The sequence below is a fragment of the Ochotona curzoniae genome, unplaced genomic scaffold (assembly GCF_017591425.1).
Source record: "Ochotona curzoniae isolate NIBS_2020 unplaced genomic scaffold, NIBS_Ocur_1.0 contig_3622, whole genome shotgun sequence".
Taxonomy (NCBI): Eukaryota; Metazoa; Chordata; class Mammalia; order Lagomorpha; family Ochotonidae; genus Ochotona; species Ochotona curzoniae.
Genome location: NW_024465926.1, coordinates 13,908,501 through 13,927,038, shown reverse-complemented (window position 1 = coordinate 13,927,038; position 18,538 = coordinate 13,908,501). Strand labels below are relative to the sequence as shown.

At 47.6% G+C, this 18,538-nt stretch overlaps 1 protein-coding gene across 5 annotated transcripts in view; it reads left to right on the top strand.

Moving 5' to 3' along the window:
- The first annotated feature begins 3,225 nt into the window (after window positions 1–3,225).
- Window positions 3,226–18,538, top strand: part of LOC121157999 (transcriptional repressor CTCF) — a 50,195-nt gene continuing 34,882 nt past the window's right edge. For 2 of the 5 annotated variants that reach the window (XM_040982533.1, XM_040982535.1), the window contains exon 1: window positions 10,962–11,343. In XM_040982533.1, the coding sequence (XP_040838467.1) occupies window positions 11,338–11,343 (6 nt within the window). In that variant the 5' untranslated portion in view covers window positions 10,962–11,337. Of the gene's footprint in view, window positions 3,262–8,631; window positions 8,828–10,961; window positions 11,344–18,538 lie in introns of those variants that run through there. The other 3 variants (XM_040982532.1, XM_040982531.1, XM_040982534.1) reach the window with 3 other exon arrangements.

Here is an 18,538-nt window from a genome sequence, read left to right as displayed (position 1 = left end):
CCCGGAAGAAGCTTCTAACTCTTGGCTTCAGATTGGTTTAGCTCCAGTCGTTGCAGCCGACTGGGGAGTGAACCATCAGAAGGAAGATCTTCCTCTCTGTCTTTCCTCCTCTTTGTATATCTGCCTTTCCAATAAAAAAAAAATCTTTAAAAAAATTTAATAAGGCTTTTTAAAAATATATTTATTTGGAAGTCACAGTTATAGTGAAAGATTTTCAATCATTGGTTCATTCCCCAGATGGTCACAATGGATAGGAGCCAGGAGCTTCATCAGAGTCTCTCAGTTGGGTGCCAAGTGTCCAAGGCTTTTGGCCATCCTTGACTGCTTTCATAGGCCACAAACAAGGAGCTGGATGGGAAGCGCAGCAGCCAGGACATGAACCAGTGCCCACATGAACAGGATCCCACAACGGGATCCTGGCATGTGCAAGTCGAGGATTTAGCCATTAGGCAATGGTGTCACACCCGGCACCCCTGTTCTTACTCCTAGTTAATCATACTTGTTTTCTTATATTCATGGGTCTCACGCTGATCTGGGTCAAGCAAGTCCTCTTTCCCCCGAATCACTCAGCTTTCTTTTTCAGGTACTCCCAGTGGTTTGTAAACATGCTCTTGAATCCATTCATCTTTTAGTATAATTAAAAATTTTTAAAAACTTGATTGACAGGAACTCACATGCACTGGTTCACTCCCCAGATGCCCTGTGTGGGTGGGGCTGGATTAGGTTAGAACAGTCCCTGTCTTGAGTGTGAGTAGCAGGAACACCAGCATGGGAGCCACGCCACTGCCTCCCAGGGTTTGTACACAGAAAGCTGGTGGTAGGAGGCAGATGCAGGCCTGATATGGGATGTGGGAATTGTAAACACAAGGCTTTACATCCATCCTCTCAGCCCCCCTCCCCACTTTTAAAATCTCTCCTGCCTTGACCCCACATCTTTCTATGCTTATTCCCGAACTGCTCTGCTTCACGCTCAGGCTGCTTTCCAGAGCCCCATCTGGGTTGTCTCTGTTTCCTTCCTTTCTTATCCAATCTCAGCCCCTTCTCCACAGCTCTGCAGCCCTGACTGACTCACATCAATCAAGCCAAGGTCACTTGAAGACATTCTCCAATGCTTTCCACGTTGGGCAATTCAGTAGCCGTAACTGTGGTCCAAGTTTATCATCTTTCGGCAGCAGTCAGACCATTATCCTATCTCTAAATGTTGGGATATTGTTAAGATTTCGTCTTAGAATTCCTATTTACTCTTTCCTCATCATAGGTTAGGAACTGACAGGCTACATGCGTAGTTTCATTGTCTCAGGCAGTTAAAAAACAAAAACATCTGCTTTATTTGCAATGTCTAAAAATCTGGATTTTAGGGACCAGCATTGTGGTGTGGTGGCTGAAGCCGTAGGCTGGCATTCATATAATCAGAAGCCCAGTGGTGCGCTTCTGAATCAGCTGTTAATGGCTTGAGAAAAGCAGCAGATGGTCCAAGTGAATGTGTCCTTGCCACACATGTAGGAGTCCCAGATGAAGCTCCTGGCTTCTGCCTGGCCCAGCCCAAGTTGCCAGAGACATGTGAAAAACTGTCTTTAACTTTCAAATAAATTAATCTCTAAAAATCTAATTATTTACATAAAAAAAAAGATTTGATTATTTCCAGGAATGAAACAAAGTATCTGTTAAAACTGGGCCAGCATGGGCCCAGTGTGGTAGCTTAGTGGCTAAAGTCCTTGTCTTGTATGTACCAGGATCCCATACAGACGCCAGTTCTAATCCCAGCGGCCCCATTTTCCATCCAGCTCCCTGCTTGTAGGCTGGGAAAGCAGTCGAGGACGGTTCAAAGCCTTCGGACCCTGCACCCGTGTGGGAGACACGGAAGAAGCTCCGGGCTCCTGGCTTCAGATCAGCTCAGGCCTGGCTGTTGTGGCCACTTGGGGAGTGCATCAACGGATGGAAGATCTTCCTCTCTCCTCCTCTCTGTATATTTCTGACTTTCCAATTAAAAAAAAAAAGCACTGGGCTGCTCCCTAGGCGCTGCCTGAGGGGGGTTGGGGATACAGTCTTGAGTCATATTCCATGTAGCACCAAACGGCATCCTCCTGAAGCCACGGGAACATTCTGCAGCCAACCCTGTCCACTTTCCTGCGAGATGTGTAAGGGTGCGCAGCTGGCCTCCTGGGGACGGGGAGAGGCCGAAAGGAATGCAGCTACAGAGCACAGCTCTCCGGCCAAGAGGAGAAACGCGCGAAAGTACAGACTTAGATCGCGTCAAGTACAGTCCTTAAAGGCAAAAAGAAGACTGCTGCTGGTTCAAAAAGCATCGAGTCTGGTGTTTGGCTGTCTCTCCAGGCAGAAGCGGCTTGGGGAACACCTTCCCCCGCCCCGCCCAAGAAACTGGCCTTCTCCCTCCCTGTAGGGCAGAGAGATCACCCCACGCCGCTGGGCAAGGACAGCCTTTTCGCCGCCGCTCCTGGGCGCTGGACTGTGTGTCCGGAGAGCTCAGGAGAGCGCCGGGCCTCAGCCGGCCTTCCCCCTTGGCGGGCGGCTGAGCTCAGCTCCGAAGGAGGATCGGGCCCGCCTAGGGTGGAGACTAGGCGGGGCCGGGCCCAGAGGCCGCCGGGGGCCCCCACGGCTTGGTTCCCGCGCGCGCGCGCTTCCTCCAGCCACCACCCCCCCGCAAGGCTTCCCCAACCCTTTACGAGAGCGAGGGACCTCGGAGGCAGCGGCCAGAAAAACCAGGTCAAGCAGCCTAGGATCCGGGCCCGCCCAGCGGCGGCGGCCTCCGCCCAGGAAGCCCCACCCAGGCCGCGCCGCCAGCGCCCGGGCGCTCGCAGAGCCCACGCGCGAGCGGGCGAGGGCGCGGAAGGGCGCGTGCGGCGTGACGACGCGACTCGCAGCGCGCCCCGTGACGCCATCGCGCCCGCTTTTGAAAGTTGGCGCCCGGGGCCGCCTCCCATGCTGCCCCGCGCCAACCCCTCCCCTCACCTTTCCTCCCCCCGCCCTCCACTCGCCGCCCGGCCGGCCCCCCTCCCTCCCCGTCCCTTCCCTTATCAGCACCCGCGGCCCCGGCAGCGCCGACGCAGGCGCACTGCACCGCGCCGCCGCCATTTTGTGTCCGAGCCTGTGGAGCGATTAAACCGTGCGCGGAGCTGCTTGTTTGGCGGCAGCGGCGGCGGCGGTGAGCCGGGGCGGGCGCGCGGAGCTGGCCGGGGACGCCGGGTGGCCGGAGCGGTGGAGCGGCGGCGGAGCGGGCGCTGCGGGGGGTGTGGCGCGAAGGTAAGGGGGCCCGGGGTGGAGGAGGTTTCGCGGGCCGCCTCTAGGTGTCACGATGGGGCCGCTCCGGTCGGCGCTGGCTGCAGCCCGGCGCCAGCGCCGCCGCCGGGGGGTGTTTGTCTCCCTCTACCGTCCCTGCTGCGGCGCGGCCGCCGCCATTGCCCGTCGCCGCCGACGCCGCGGCGCGGCCGCTCCCCTCCTACCCCACCCGTCCGCTAGGCTTCCCTCTGGGCGGCGCGCTAGGCCTCAGGGCGGCGGCGACAACAGAGGCCCCGCGCGCCCCGGCGACTCCATTTTCCTTCCTTTGTCTCTGCCCTCGAGGCCGGTTCTTGGCCCGGGCGATCGCCCGGCCGCGGCCCGCCCTCTGCCCTCCTCCCCTCCCGCGGCGGGTGGCCCCAAGCCCGAGCCGGCGATCTCCCTCGCCGGGGTTTCGGCGCCCGCCTGGCTCCGGGCGTCCGGCCGCAGCCGTCGCTGCGCCCAGCCGGCTTCCCGGGAGCCATGCGGGTGTCAGGCCGCGCCGAGGCGTCTCGGGCTGCCCGTCCTGCAGGTTTCCTCGAGCCCCGGAACCTACCCTGGCGCCCCGCGCGCGTCCCCAGCCGCTCGGCTGCTTGGCAGTGGCTCCCCATGCGCTCGTGGCCGCCGCTGGTCTCCGTCTCCGCCGAGTGGCGCAGGCGGCGCTGCTGCGGCTGCCAGCAGAGGGGGACCCCAGAGCTGCCGAGAGCTCCCTCTGCAAGGCTGGCTGAGCTGCTGGCGCCTCGGCGCCGCCGCCTGAGCGGGCGGGGGGACGCGCGCTCGCCGCCCCCGCCGGGCCCCGCTGCGCCCCCGAACTCGGCACCGGGGGCTTCTCGCCCAGCCAGACCAGAGCAGTCCACTATGGTGGGGCGGGGAAGACGCGAGTTTAGACATCGTGTCTTTTTTTTTTTTTTTTTTTCTTCCCCTGCAGCCGGGCTTGGACTCCCCCAGCCCCTGTTTGGGCTAGCAGCCTGATTTTGTGCGCTCAGAGATCTCAAAGGGACCGAAACGTAGTTTCACTCTGAAGTGACGTGACAAACTCGTGGATTTCGAGACTGAGTTAGTTCGGGTGACCCTTGAGTTTGTCTCCCGCCTTGAAAACGTCCTGAAGCCAGCCTAGTACCTGATGCTCTGGGCTAGGCGAAGGCACTTCTGCCCCGGGATTGTGCAACCCGGTCTAAAACGCCAGTAGGTCAGAATGAATTTATTCTTGACTGTTAATTTACCCATACTCTGAAATATGAGGGCTGATGTTGTAATTGAATCCTGGGTCACTCGCTGCAGAAGGTTTATAAATATCTATGCCTAATGTAACTGCTCTTCAGTGGCGGACTTCCTGTAGCCCTGAGTTCAGCAGTAAGTAAACATTCGCATACATAGCCTTCACACTTCTCTTTGAGTTCAGGTCGACTAGGAAAGTTAAAATTCCACCTTCTCCCTCAGGCGGGGAAAGAAGTTAAGCCTGGCATCTATTTACTGTGCTTAAATCATCTTACATCATTAAAAAGCTTCCTTGATTGAGTTGCTAGAATTTTCTTTTTGCTTTTCCCTTAAATGTGCTAGTGCCTTAATATAGAACTTTGCATCACTTAATGTAAATCATCTCGGATGCTTTGGAGAGAAGAAAGTCTGGCTTAACTTTTTTTTTTTTTAACAGAAGGAAAGCTATGTTAAATTTATGAGTAAATTAAAATCTCCTGGTGCTAAATAGAGCTGTCCTGTCTTATCTGTCCTATCTGTAGGTCTTCACAGTAGTCTGTCCCCATGGACAAATTCGTTTTTTTTGCTACCTAGTTTTCCTTTAAAATGTGGGTGCTTCGGGCCCGGCGCAGTGGCGCAAGTGGTTAAGTCCTCGCCTTGCACGCAGGGAATCCCATATGGGCGCCGGTTCTAATTCCCAGCAGCCCCGCTTCCCTTCCAGCTCCCTGCCTGTGGCCTGGGAAAGCAGTAGAGGACGGCCCAAAGCTTTGGGACCCTGCACCCGCGTGGGAGACCCGGAAGAGGCTCCTGGCTTCGGATCGGCATAGTATGGGCCCGTTGCGCTCACTTGGGGAGTGAATCATCGGACGGAAGATCTTCCTCTCTGTCTCTCCTCTCTGTATATCCGCCTTTCCAATAAAAAATAATAAAAATAAATCTCTTTAAAAAAAAAAATAAAAAAAATGTGGGTGCTTCACACAGATTAAAAATTAAAGTAGAGTAGGTTTGTAATTGAGCCAGATGTAAAGCTTGCTTTTGCAGGTTAGTGTTATGCTCCATAGGAAAATTTATTTCTTCAATTTGGTTGTTTTATATGTGATCATCATCCTCCTGATTTTATACCTCATGTGCTGTGAGACCTTCTCCACACCACCTCTTTCTTTGGAGATTTCTGTTTGTCTGGAATCACACCATTTGCATTAGCAAACTAAATCCATAGAAAATAAATTGAGGATGACTTGATAGCAGCTGTGTGTAGATTACAAGATGCTTTGTCACTAAGAAAATACTGCTTAAGAGCAGCTAGTTGCAACTACCCCCTCAAAGGTTCATTCACCCTGCTACATTAGATTTGAGAGAAGTAAACATTGTCTTTGAATGCATTAAGGTTCGAAACAGTTTGGGATTTGGTTTTAAGAAGTGAGGGCACTCACCTGGGAGTTCCTGAGCAGAGGCCACCTGTGGCTGGCTAAGGCCCCGGGAGGAGTCCAGGGCACAGTGGTGCCTGCTAGCAGAACTTTACCTCTGGGGACTGTTCTTGGCTTGAGGGGTGCTGCCAACATCACATCCCATCCCATCCCACAGCACCTGCTGTATGGGCTCAGCCCCCTCCCCCCCTTTTTTTTTTTTTTTTGGTTAAGGCAGGAACCCCCTTGACTCTCTGTGCACCTTTTTTTGCCTGTCTTGCTCCAGATGACTTCAGGTTGTTTTGCCAAAATTTAGATCCTCCTTCAAGCAACTAAAATTTGCCATGTTTTAAAGGTTTCGAAAAAGAACACATATAAAACAGTAATGACAAATAATGTGGAATTTTGAAAGCTGTGGTTCCAAAAAGTTAGATTTTTTAAAGCAACATCTGTAAACTGTCTCTAGTTGATATCTTTTTGTCTTCCTTGCCAGTTTTTTTCAGTGATCTAGTTTTTGAGCGCAAATGTATGACACACATATAGACTGTTGACATACAGCCTATTCCTGAGTAGCAGTGTGTTTTTACACATTTAATTTTCAGTTGAGGTCACCCTTAGAATTTTCAGGGCATAAGATTTTTTCATTTTATTTGATTTTTCTTTCAATAGAGGCAAATTCCACTTGACTGTTGCTTGAAACTTGACGGTTCATTTTGTCATTTAGGGAACAAAAAATGTCATCTAAACACAGTATTCTGTTATTTGACTTAAAACTATTTTATTGCTGTGCTTCTGGGATTTTCACAGATCAGTGGAAGCTGCCCCCTGTGGTGATGGTATTAAAAGGAAAAGGAAAGGAAAGTTCCTGTCAGTGTGACCCCTTTTTAGGTTATAGTCCCCCTCACCAGGGGCTGGAGGGTGAATCAGGTAGCCCCGCCCCTTCCCAGGCTCCTGGGAAGCCAGGCTGCAGGGAGGGGCACTCTCCTTGTTGACACAAGATGTAGAACTGTCTCCCCGGTTCCCCTTCTCTGCCCACTCTATCTCTAAATGTATTCGGTGATTTCTTCACCTGTTAAATAAACATGACTAAAAAGGAAAGATAGAGAAAGGTCCTCCTTCCTGTGGTTCATTCCCTAAATGGCCACAATGGCTGGAGCTGAGCTGAGCTGAGCAGGAGCCAGGAGCCTCTTTCAGGTCTCCCACATGGGTACAGGTTGCCAAGGCTTTGGGCCATCCTTCAGTGCTTTCCTAGGCCATAAGAAAGCTGGGTACGGGCCCGGCACGGTGGCGCAATGGTTAGAGGTCCTCGCCTTGCACGCCCGGGATCCCATATGGGCGCCGGTTCTATCCCGGCAGCCCCGCTTCCCTTCCAGCTCCCTGCTTGTGGCCCGGGAAAGCAGCCGAGGACGGCCCAAAGCTTTGGGACCCTGCACCCGCGTGGGAGACCCGGAAGAGGCTCCTGGCTTCGGACTGGCATAGCGTTGGCCGTTGCGCTCACTTGGGGAGTGAATCATCGGACGGAAGATCTTCCTCTCTGTCTCTTCTCTCTGTATATTATAAAAAATAATAAAAATAAATCTTTTTAAAAAAAAAAAGAAAGCTGGGTAGGAATCAGCCCCCATACGGGGTGGCCACTGTGGCAGCAGAGGATTAGCTAGTTGAACCATTATTGCTGTTTTAAAAGATTTGTTTGTTTATTTAAAAGTCCATTGCTGTAGCAGAATGGGTAAAGTGGCCACCTGTGGTGTTGATATTCCAAGTGGTTGCCTGTTCTTCTGTCTACTCCCTATCCAGCTTAAAAAAAAAAAAGACCCACTTTTTAAAAAAACGTTCATTTTAATTGGAAGTCTGAGGTAGAGATACCTTGCGGCTGCTGGTTCACTCCCCAGAAACTCTAGTAGGTAGAAATAGCCTAGTCTCAAGCTGGGAGCCAAGAACTTCTGTAGGTCTCCTACGTAGGTGCAGGAGCCTAGGGCCTTGGGCCATTCTCAGCTGTTTTCCCAGGCTGTTAGCAGGAAGCTGGATCAGAACTGGAGCAACTAGGGCTTGAACTTCCACCCATATGGGACGTGTGGATTAGCCTGCAATGCCTCTGAGCTGGCCCCATAAGATAATCCTTAACACACACGCTTGCATGCTCCATACTATGTGTGGAGAAATCTTCTATTCACTGGTTCACTGCTCCAATAACGTTAGCAGCCAGGGCTGGGCCAGCTTAGGACCAGGAGCCATGAACTCCAGCTGGATCTTCCAACGTGGGTGGTAGGAACTCAAGCACCTGAGCCATTTTCTGCTGTTTTTCTAGGCACAGTATCAGGGATCTGGATAGGAAGTGGAATATCTGGGTCTCAAACTTTGTCCACCAATAATGGACTGCTGGCATCTCAATCAGTGGCTTAATTTGCTACACTACAATGTCCGCTTCTGGTTTTTGTTGTTGTTGTTATTGTTTGTTTGTTTTAAGGGTTATTTATTTACTTATTTGAAAAGGCAGATTTAGAGAGAGAAAGATTTTCTGCTGATTCACTTCCCAAATGGCCACAGTGGCTGAAGCTGAGCCTGTCTGAAGCTAGGCACCAGGAACTTCTGGTTCTCCTACACAGATAGAGACCCTAGGTTTTTGGGCCATCCTCCATTGTATTTTGAAGCCACAGACAGGGATCTGGATGAGAAGTTGAGCAGCCAGGATGCAAACAGGAGCCCATACTGGATCCTGGCACTTGGAGGTGGAGGAATAGCTGATTGAGCCATCACACCTGGCCCCTGGTTTCGTTTTTTTGTACTATTTGTGTATTTGTGTGAATTTAGTGTTTTATGAAATGGTGCTTCTTTTTTAGAATGATCATAGACCAGGAACCGAAGAGCAAGATGCAGTGAACAGATTGCTGACCTGGAGCTGGAGAGCTGGTTTCTGTTTTCCCTCCTCAAAGTAACTTTGCAACCACGGAGAGGTAACTACTGTTTCCATTTCTTTCTCTTAAAAACTGAGTAGCAGAGCTCTGGCAGTGAGGATTTGGCTTCCTGTTCCTCAGTGTAAGGGCTGCAGGCTGTCAGGTGATTGAGGACCTACAGGTTTTACCCATCTAGTCAGAGTTCTGTGTTTGAATCTTTGCATTGCTGCATCCTAGCTGGGTGATACTGGATGAGTTAACCTATCTATTCCCACAGTCCTCCTTTGGGTGATGATGATGATATCAATAAAGACTGTTGTTGAGCAGGTGTGTGAAGTAGGAAGCAAGATTCTGAACATGCACATAGAAAAGACCCTAGGGAATTGGGGCTGCTTTTTTATAGGAACCCTTCAACTGTATATTTTGACTGTTCGCAAATGGCCTGAGAAGTCTGTGGCCTGTGATAAACTGATTTTGATGAACAGATGGAATCCTTTTCTTGAGGAAGCTGGTATCCTGAATGAAAGTTGTGTTTTATTAATTTGAGATAGCCTAGTTGATGGCCCATGTGTGCATAACAGTTGTTACCAATTTACTTTTGCCTGCAATTTTTGCTATAAAATATAATGGTCATCATAGGGAATATGGAATAAGTTCCTCACACATGTTGGGGTCTACTCGGGCTTTCATACATAAATAGAAATCTGGGTGTAAAAATAATCTCAGGCTATCAAAAAACACATCTGTTATCCCCCCCCCCAAATGAAAATGATTTAATTGCATTTGTGTAGCAGCAAAAAGGAATAGAGGTGGAAATTACAAATGCTAAAATTAGATAATGTTATTGGAATGAATCGTTAAGTGACTAAGTTACGCCTGCTGCAGATAGAAAAGAGGAAGAGAATAGGAAAAATCTACCTTTCTTCAGATCTCTATTTTCCAAACAGGTAGCTCGGTCTCTTTCTTAATGGAAAGAACAAGGTCTGTATGGTTGTGTTCTACCAGAAATAACTTGTGCCCTGCAAGTCCTTTGAGAAATGTTAACACATTTCTTAATAGAAAGCTGCTGGAAGGAGACTGCTGGAAGGAGACTGTGATGCTAGTACTTAAAAGTATTCGTTATTTAGATTTCTATTTGTCACTCTGTGCTGTCAGGGCACAAAAATGATAGGATTATTGTGTGCATGAGGCAGAGGGACAGATAATGAGAACCTTGGTCTGCTGGTGCACTTCTCCAAATGCCTACAACAGATTGTAGCTCAAGACTGAGGCCAGAAGCTTCGAGCTACTACAAGTCTTCCATGCAGGTGGCAGGAACTCTGCTACTCTAAGCTACCGCCACTGCCTCCCAGGAATGCTGGGGTCAGGAGATGCAGCCAGTTATCAAACCCAGGTACTCTGCTCTGCCAAGCAGGCATCTTAACCACTAAGCTAAATGGTCATCCTCTTTCCAGGGCATTTGAAGCCAGAAGATAAGCATAACCCATCTTGGAGTCTCAGTTATGCCAATTCAGAGGGCAGTGGGTTAAGTAATTTTACCGTGAGGTAATTTTAAATGTCTTTGATTTAAACAAATAAACTTTTTTGGGGGACAGAATGTAAAGTACATGAGAAGGTAACACTGATCTTGAGTAGAATGAAGTCTGAGTACCCTGAGGAAGGCCCTGCTCTTTGAATGAGAGCCGCAGTGGAAACACTGAGAAGCAGAATGAGCTATAGAACAACTTGTTACTTTGTCCCAGTAGTACTGTGTGAAACACACAAATTATGTTATAAGGTCTACTTGTATACATAATTGCTCTGCCCCTGGTGTGTACAGGACAGATTGGTAGGGAGCTTTAATGACTGGAGTATTGTCGAGATCATTTCACTGAAAAAAGGACTGTGATTTAAAAGAAAAGAGGAAGGAATGAGCCACCAATTGAAGTTAAGTAGTCAATGTCTTAAAAGAGCTGAATTCTGGAGTTGGTGTTAAACATACAGGGCTTGGGTTAAAACCCTGCTTAGGATCCTCGTGTTCCAGATCAGAGTGCTAGCGTTTGAGTCCTAGCTCTAATTCTAGCTTCCTGGTAATGTGCACAGTGGGAGACTCCCTGCCAAACATTTGGGAAACCTGGATTTCAAGTTCTGGGCTGTGGCCTTGGCCTGACCCCAGTCTTAGCTGTTGTGGGCATTTGGGGAGAGAACCAGCTGGTGGAAAATTTCACTATCTGCCTTCCAAATAAATGGAAACAAATCCTTTAAAAATTCTTGTAATTGCTGAATTCTAAGCTAGGGCTTGTGACTCTAAAGATAATTCTTTAAAGGTAGCTATGTATACAACAATTTTTTGTGTTTTTTAGAAGTATGAGTACCAAATGTTATTACTAATAAGTAACTGTTAATGTAGGTGGAACATTTTCTGTATTGATAGTACCTGTTCTTTGAATGCAGGTTTTATACTTCAATCTAATTGGTTCTAAATACACTGAAGTGTGACTTTCTCTGAAATGATCTGAGCTGGATCAACCCAGTTGTGCCTGTGCTGTATCTGCAATATAAGGATACTTCAAACAGAAAGTTTGTGGAAAATGGGGGTAGGTGATTGGACCCTTGTTTACAATGCTGGTTGGGATAGCATATGTTGGAGGCTCTTGATTCATAATTCTGGCTCCATTTCTGATTCTAGCTTCATGTTAATGTGGATTCTGTGAAGCAATAGGTGATGGCTCAAACATGTAAGTCCCTGCACCCACATGTGAGACCTGGGTTGAGGCCTCAACTTGTTTTTTTATTTTACTTATTTATTATTTTTTTAAATATCCCCCTTTAAAAGGGTATTTGTTTTATTTATTATTTGAAAGAGAAGAGGGAGAAAGAGCATTGGTTTGCTCCTCAAATGTAACAGGTTTGGCTGGGCCAGCCTGAATCCAGGAGCAGGAAACTCAGGGTTTCCACATTTCTGGTTGGGACTTTTTTTTTTAAGACTTATTTATTTTTATTACAAAGTCAGATATACAGAGAGGAGGAGAGATAGAGACGAAGATCTTACTTCCGATGATTCACTCCCCAAGTGACCTCAATGGCTGGTACTGCGCCAATCCGAAGCTGGGAACCAGGAACTTCTGGGTTTCCCATGCGGGTGCAGGGTCCCAAAGCACTGGGCCATCCTCGACTGCTTTCCCAGGCCACAGGCAGGAAGCTGGATGGAAAGTGGAGCTGCTGGGATTAGAACCGGCGCCCATATGGGATCCTGGCACGTTCAAGGCAAGGTCTTTAGCCACTAGGCCATGCCTCCAGGCCCTCAACTAGTTTTTTTAAGATTTTATTTTATTTTTATTGGGAAATCAGATATACAGAGAGGAGAGACATAGAGGAAGATTTTCCGTCCGATGATTCACTCCCCAAACAGCTGCAACAGCCGGAGTTGTGCTGATCTGAAGCCAGGAGCCTCTTCTGTGTTTCCCACATGGGTGCAGGGTCCCAAGCTTTTGGGCTGTTCTCAACTGCTTTCCCAGGCCACAGGCAAGAAGCAGGGAGCTGGATGGGAAGTGGGGCCGCCGGGATTAAAGCCAGCATTTTATAGATCCGAAAGTGTGCAAGATGAGGCCTCAGCGCTTAAGTCTGTGGCCTATTTGTGGATATTTGTGGAGGGAACCAGTGGATGGGAGCATTATTTGTCTTTGTTTTTTAAATGATTGTCTGAAAAGCAGAGCTACAGAGAAGAGAGATTCTCTGTATTTTGCTTCACTTCCCAAATGGCCACACTAGCAAGAGCTGGATTAGGTTGAATCAGGAGTCAGGAGATGCACGCACATTTTGCACATAGATAGCAGGAACCCATGCATTTGGACCATCATGAGTTGGCAGTGAAGCAGCCAGGACTCTAACCTGTTCCCAGAATGGGTGCCACATGTCTCTATCTCAGTCTCCTTCCCACTACTTTCATTTGGGAAGTGAATTAGTGAATGGGCATGTTCTCTCTCTCAAACACACACGCACAGACACACACACATATCTGGGGAGTAAGCCAGCAAAGTAGATCTCTTTGTGTCTCAAGAATATTTATTTTGGCGTAAAAATTCTTGAGATTTATGGATAATTTTTTTTATTTGGAAAGGTAAAATTGCACACAGACACATTACTATCCACTGGCTCACTTCCCAGATGGCTGCAACAGCCATAGCTGAGCTGATCCAAAGCCAGGATCCTGGAGCTTCTTCCACGTCTTCTACGTGGATACAGAGACCCAAGGATTTGAGCTGTCCTCTGCTACTTCCCCAGGGCATAAGCAGGGAGTCAGATTGGAAGTGGAACAGCTGGGGCTAAAACTGGCACCGCATGGGATGCTGACATTTGCAGATGGAGAATTAGCCTGTTGAGCCACTCTGCCAGCCCCAACTCTATTTTTAAAACCTTATCTTTATTTATTTGAAAAGCAGAGTTACAGAGAGGGAGCAGTGGAGAAAAAGATGCTTATCCATTGGTGTGTTCCCTGATTGGTCACAATGGCCAAGGCTGGGCCAGACCAAAGCCAGGAATCTGGAACTGCATTCTGGTGTACCTTGTGGATGCAGAGGCACAAGGACTAGGGCGTACCTCTGTGGCTTTCCCAGGCCATAGGTAGGGAACTGGATTGGAATTGGAGCAGCTGGGACTCAAACTGGTGCCCATATGGGATTGTTGGCACTGCAGGTGGCCACTTAACTTGCTGTGCCACAGTACTAGCCCCTATAGGACTATAATAGAGGATACCCTAATTCTCTCTTTTTTCTTTTCTTCTCTTTTCTCTTATTAATATTACAGTTCCATAGCCTCTCGGATTTCCCCTCCCCTTCTGTTAAGTCTCCTCCCCTCGACTGGTTTCCACTATATCATTACAGTTGTATAATCCTTCAGAAACATTCATAAGTCCATAATTCTGCTGCTTAGTGTATCCTGACATTGCAAGTATGGACAATGGATAGCACAATTATTTTTGGTATTCTTGGGTTTCTGTTTTACTTGTATCCATTTTGGGGAAAAAAAGAAAAAGCTTATTAGAAAGGCAAGTTAGAAAAAGCTCCATGTTGTATCTTCTGGCTCACTCCCCATGTGACCGTAATGGTCAGGTCTGGGCTGAAGCCAAAGCTGGGAGCCTAGTCCTCTGTACAGGTAGGTCTCTTTTAGTACCATCTGCTGCTGCTTTCCCAGGCACGTTAGCCTAGAACTGGATCAGTAGCCGAACAGCAGGGACTTATGGGTGCAGCTGGCAATTTTAGGGGATGCTAGCTAGTGTCATAGGTGGCAGCTTAACCTTCTGGGCCACCATGTTGATGCCTTGATTTGTATCTTGTAAATTTTCTATTCCCAGTTGGAATTTTGCAAATGTAGGTTGACTATAAAAGAGTAGTGATTCTTTGTTTCCTTTTCAAAAACATTTTAATTTTTTTTTTCCTTGCAGACAAGATTTTTGCTCCTTCCCTTTTGTTCTTGTGCTTTTGGGGTTTGTAAATGTGTTCTGCCCTCCTCCAGTATCTTGGTTAATTTTTTTCCACTGTCTGCCTTTCAGTATTTGTATCCATTTGATTATGAAGTAACCAATTTGACAGACTATTTGTAAAAACAATCTTAGTCCAAAGTAGCATTTTGTTTCTTTCGTTTAAACTTCCACATTTACTGTGTACTCTACATGTCTATCTTTTTTGCTGTTTTTTAACTATTTGTTCTGTTGAATAATGCTTTAGCTGTCATCTGTACTCCACTATTCTATTTACTCACTCAAGGTAACTTATTTGTCCCTTCCGTCCCCCCCCCCCCCCCCCCCGCTGTTTTTGGTAACTTTTCGTTTTGTCAAAGATACTGTTTATTGTTACCATTACCCTGTTTGGTACAGATATGCATTGCTTCAGCCTTTGTTAGCTTCTGATTTAGTGTTAATTGTATAGGATGTTCTCTTTACCATATAAAAGTGGTCTTGGTTCTACTGAGTGGCTTTTGTATAAAGACTTACTTATTTGAAAGTTACAGATAAGGAGAGACTGAAAGAGATTTTCCATCCATTGGTTTATTCCCCAAGTGGATTCAACATTCAGGGCTGGACAAGTAAGGGCCAAGAACCTAGGCCAGGAGACCGACCCGGGCACTGCTAGATTCCCTGCCCTCCTGGAGGCCTTTTAAAGTACAGGGTCCAGCACTCCAAGTCTGCTGAATCAGAATCTGTGGAGCCTACTCTTTGTAGAGCTCACCAGGTGATTCTGATACAAAACTAGATTTGGGAAACACCAGTAAGGTGGTGGCTGCTACAAGCCTGGGGGAGAATCTTGAGTGTCAAGTGTTGAGATGGTTTCTTCCTCCTACCTATTCATTCCTCAGTCTTTCTCAGAAATTCTAAGTATTGAAGACTAGGACTGCTCTAAGTGCAAGGTGGGTCTGAACTGCTTCCAGGATTGGGGCAAGGAGATGTCTTGGGGTCCCTGTAGTAGCTACCTGTGGGAGAGCAGGGTGCAGTGAGGCAATGAGTGCCCTGCTAGGATGTGTGCCCTTCAGGCTTGGGAGAGTGGAGAGAAGACATGGGCTGTGAGCCTGTCTGGTTGATTCTGTGACATCAGCGTTGACTCCCAGATAAGCATTGCTTTTGTTTCTCGTTGAAATGCATTTCTCTTGTTTTATTTTCCATTTTGAATGTTTGATAAGTGAAATAAACAGGCTACCTGTAAGGAAGGGCTAGAACACAGCCATTCTGCTTTACATTGATTCTCTTCTGTACACAATTTGTCTTTAATTTTACCGGTGTCTTAAGTTTTCTTCATGTATTATTCTCTCATAATTTGCCTGCCAGTGTCCATCTCATCTTTTAAGATCCAACATAGTTTCTTTCCTTGAAACCCTTCTTCACTCATGTCTGGTGACCCCGTTACAGCACATCACACTTTCCTAGCTACTGTTTGCTGTTCTGTCCATCTTTGCTCTCAGATCTGAGCCTTGGGCAGGAAATAAAGCTTCCCTGAGAGCGGGTGCTCTGCCACTGTCGACAGGAAAATGCCTCTTGTATATTCATGCTTTTTTGTTCTCTCACAGTCCGCTGTGCTCATTCGTGTACAGCAACCTAATATCCTATTACACCCATTAACTTGAAAGAAAGCAGTTAGAACTTTTTTTTTAGGGAAGTAAATTATTTCTATGGCCAGCATGAGACACCTTTTAATGAAAGAATTACTAGCTTTGCACTTACATTGTAACAAATGGAATTCTTTCACCTACTCTTTTTTTTAAATTTTGTTTTCGATGACGTTTACATAGTTGATCAAGGTGGAAAAGGTTGAGGATCAGAAGATAGTGAGTGAAACATTGGTTACATATTTTCTTTTTCTTCTTGTGTATGGGGGAGGGGGTATGCAAGAGGAGAAACCACGTCCAGCCTGCCAACCGCTGCATTACCTGGGGGATGGGGAGCTGCCACCCGATTTCATCCCAGGGTCCCCATTGTAGAGCATTTTCTGAGAGTTTGACTTATGTGGTTTCCCTAGTTCAGAGATGCTAATGATGTTGCTGCTCCAAGGATGAGGAAATCCTTTCAAGGTCAGTTGGCTGTTATAGTCTACCTCCGAGTCTCCATTGGTCCAGAAATTTGCAATCAAGCTTCATTGGGGTAGTTGATCAGTTTGTTCTGCCCTCTATCTTCAGTAAACGAATGGGTGCTGCAGCCCAACCCAGCCCTCCCCAACAAACACTAAGACCTCACATACCACAGTGGGAGCTACAGCCCAGTCAGATCAACTCCCAGTAACCCCCACTGGACCAGCGCCCCACCCAGCTCGGGTTACTGTGCCTGCCGGCATGTGCAGTACACTAGTATGTCTGCCCCACATCCCACTGAGATCTCTTATACATCATTGGGCATTTCACACACTTGTAGTAGATTTGCTGTTGCCATTACCAGCATTTTATTAGTATATATTTCCTAATTTCAAAGCTGCTTGAACAGTATTTGTTTCAAGTAGTCATTAGACAACTATAGCTTCCTGGACTCTTTAGTGTTAATGAATGGGTAATGGAATTGTTAACAAAATACTTGTTGCATCTGGAGCTAGAAACCTGATGTTCCAATATGGATTGGGTTGGGTTGGGTTGGGTTGGGTTACAGTCATCTCAGGCAGTGACCCCCCCCATCTTGTCCATTTTGAAAATGGACAATAGTATACTCATATTGTGCACTATATGTTCTTTTTTTTTTCTTTTTTACATTAAGAGAGGTAATCCTATTTGCCTTTGTAACTCCTGATCCCACTTGCTTTTAAAAAAAAAAAAGTCCTGGTTGATTTTTTTCAAGTTAATATCAAAGAAGAGAAAAATTAGAGCTGTACCAGTGACTAAGAATGTATCACGTTAGGTGCATTCGCCTTTTGTTCCTGAAAACCAAGATAGTCACTGATATTTTTCTACTTAGTCCAGTACTGTGATATGTGTGGTTTTAGAAAGAGCAGAAAAATGTGGTTATTTTGTTTTTGTGTATGTTTTAATTTATTTGATTTTTCTAATATATGGAATTAGGGAGAGGTCTTTTATCTACAGGTTCACTCACCAAAGAGCCGTAATATCCAGGGCAGGGCCAGGCTGAAGCCAGGAGGCAGGAATTTTTCTGGGTCTCAGGGGTGTGCAAAGGCCCAAGCAGTTGGGCCATTCTGCATTTATTTCTCAGGCAGATTACCAGAAAGCTGGATTGGAAGTGGAACAGCCAGGACTAGAAGTACCACCCATATCAATGGTATAATATGCTGTACCACAGTTCTGGACCCCCAGCTCTTTTTTTTTTTTTTTTTAAGATTTATTTATTTTTATTACAAAGTCAGATATACGGAGAGGAAGATCTTGCTTCCGATGATTCACTCCCCAAGTGACTGCAATGGCCGGTGCTGCGCCAATCCGAAGCCGGGAGCCAGGAACCTCCTCCGGGTCTGCCATGTGGGTGCAGGGTCCCAAGGCTTTGGCCCGTCCTCGGCTGCCTTCCCAGGCCACAAGCAGAGAGCTGGATGGGAAGTGGAGCTGCTGGGATTAGAGCCAATGCTCATATGGGATCCCGGCGCGCTCAAGGCGAGGTCTTTAGCTGCTAAGCCAGCGTGCCGGACCTCCCTGATTGATTCTTTTTTTTTTTTTAAAGATTTATTTTTATTATTATTTTTTTATTGGAAAGGCAGATATACAGAGAGGAGAGACAGGGAGGAAGATCTTCCGTCCAATGATTCACTCCCCAAGTGAGCACAACGGCTGATGCTATGCCGATCCGAAGCCAGGAGCCTCTTCTGGGTCTCCCATGCAGGTGCAGGGTCCCAAAGCCTCGGGCCGTCCTCGACTGCTTTCCCAGGCCACAGGCAGGGAGCTGGAAGGGAAGCGGGGCCGCTGGGATAGAACTGGCACCCACATGGGATCCTGGCGCGTGCAAGGTGAGGACCTCTAACCACTGCGCCACCGCGCCGGGCCCGCCTGATTGATTCTTAAACCTCCTTTTAGAGCTGATATTGTGCTGCAGCTACCATCTGTGATGTTGGGATCCTATGTGAGCATCAGTGAGAGTTCCAGCTGCCCTCTTCTGATCCAGTTCTCTGCTAATGCATTTGAGAGAGCAGTGGAGATGGTCCAAATACTTGGGCCCCTGCCATCTGCAAGAGAGACTCAAATGGAGTTCTAGGTTCTTGGCTCTGGCCTGGTCCAGCCCTGACAATTGCAGTAATTTGAGGAGTGAACCAACAGATGAAAGATCTCTCCCCCTTCCCTTTTTTCTCCTCTCCCTCTGCATCTGCCTTTTGAGTAAAA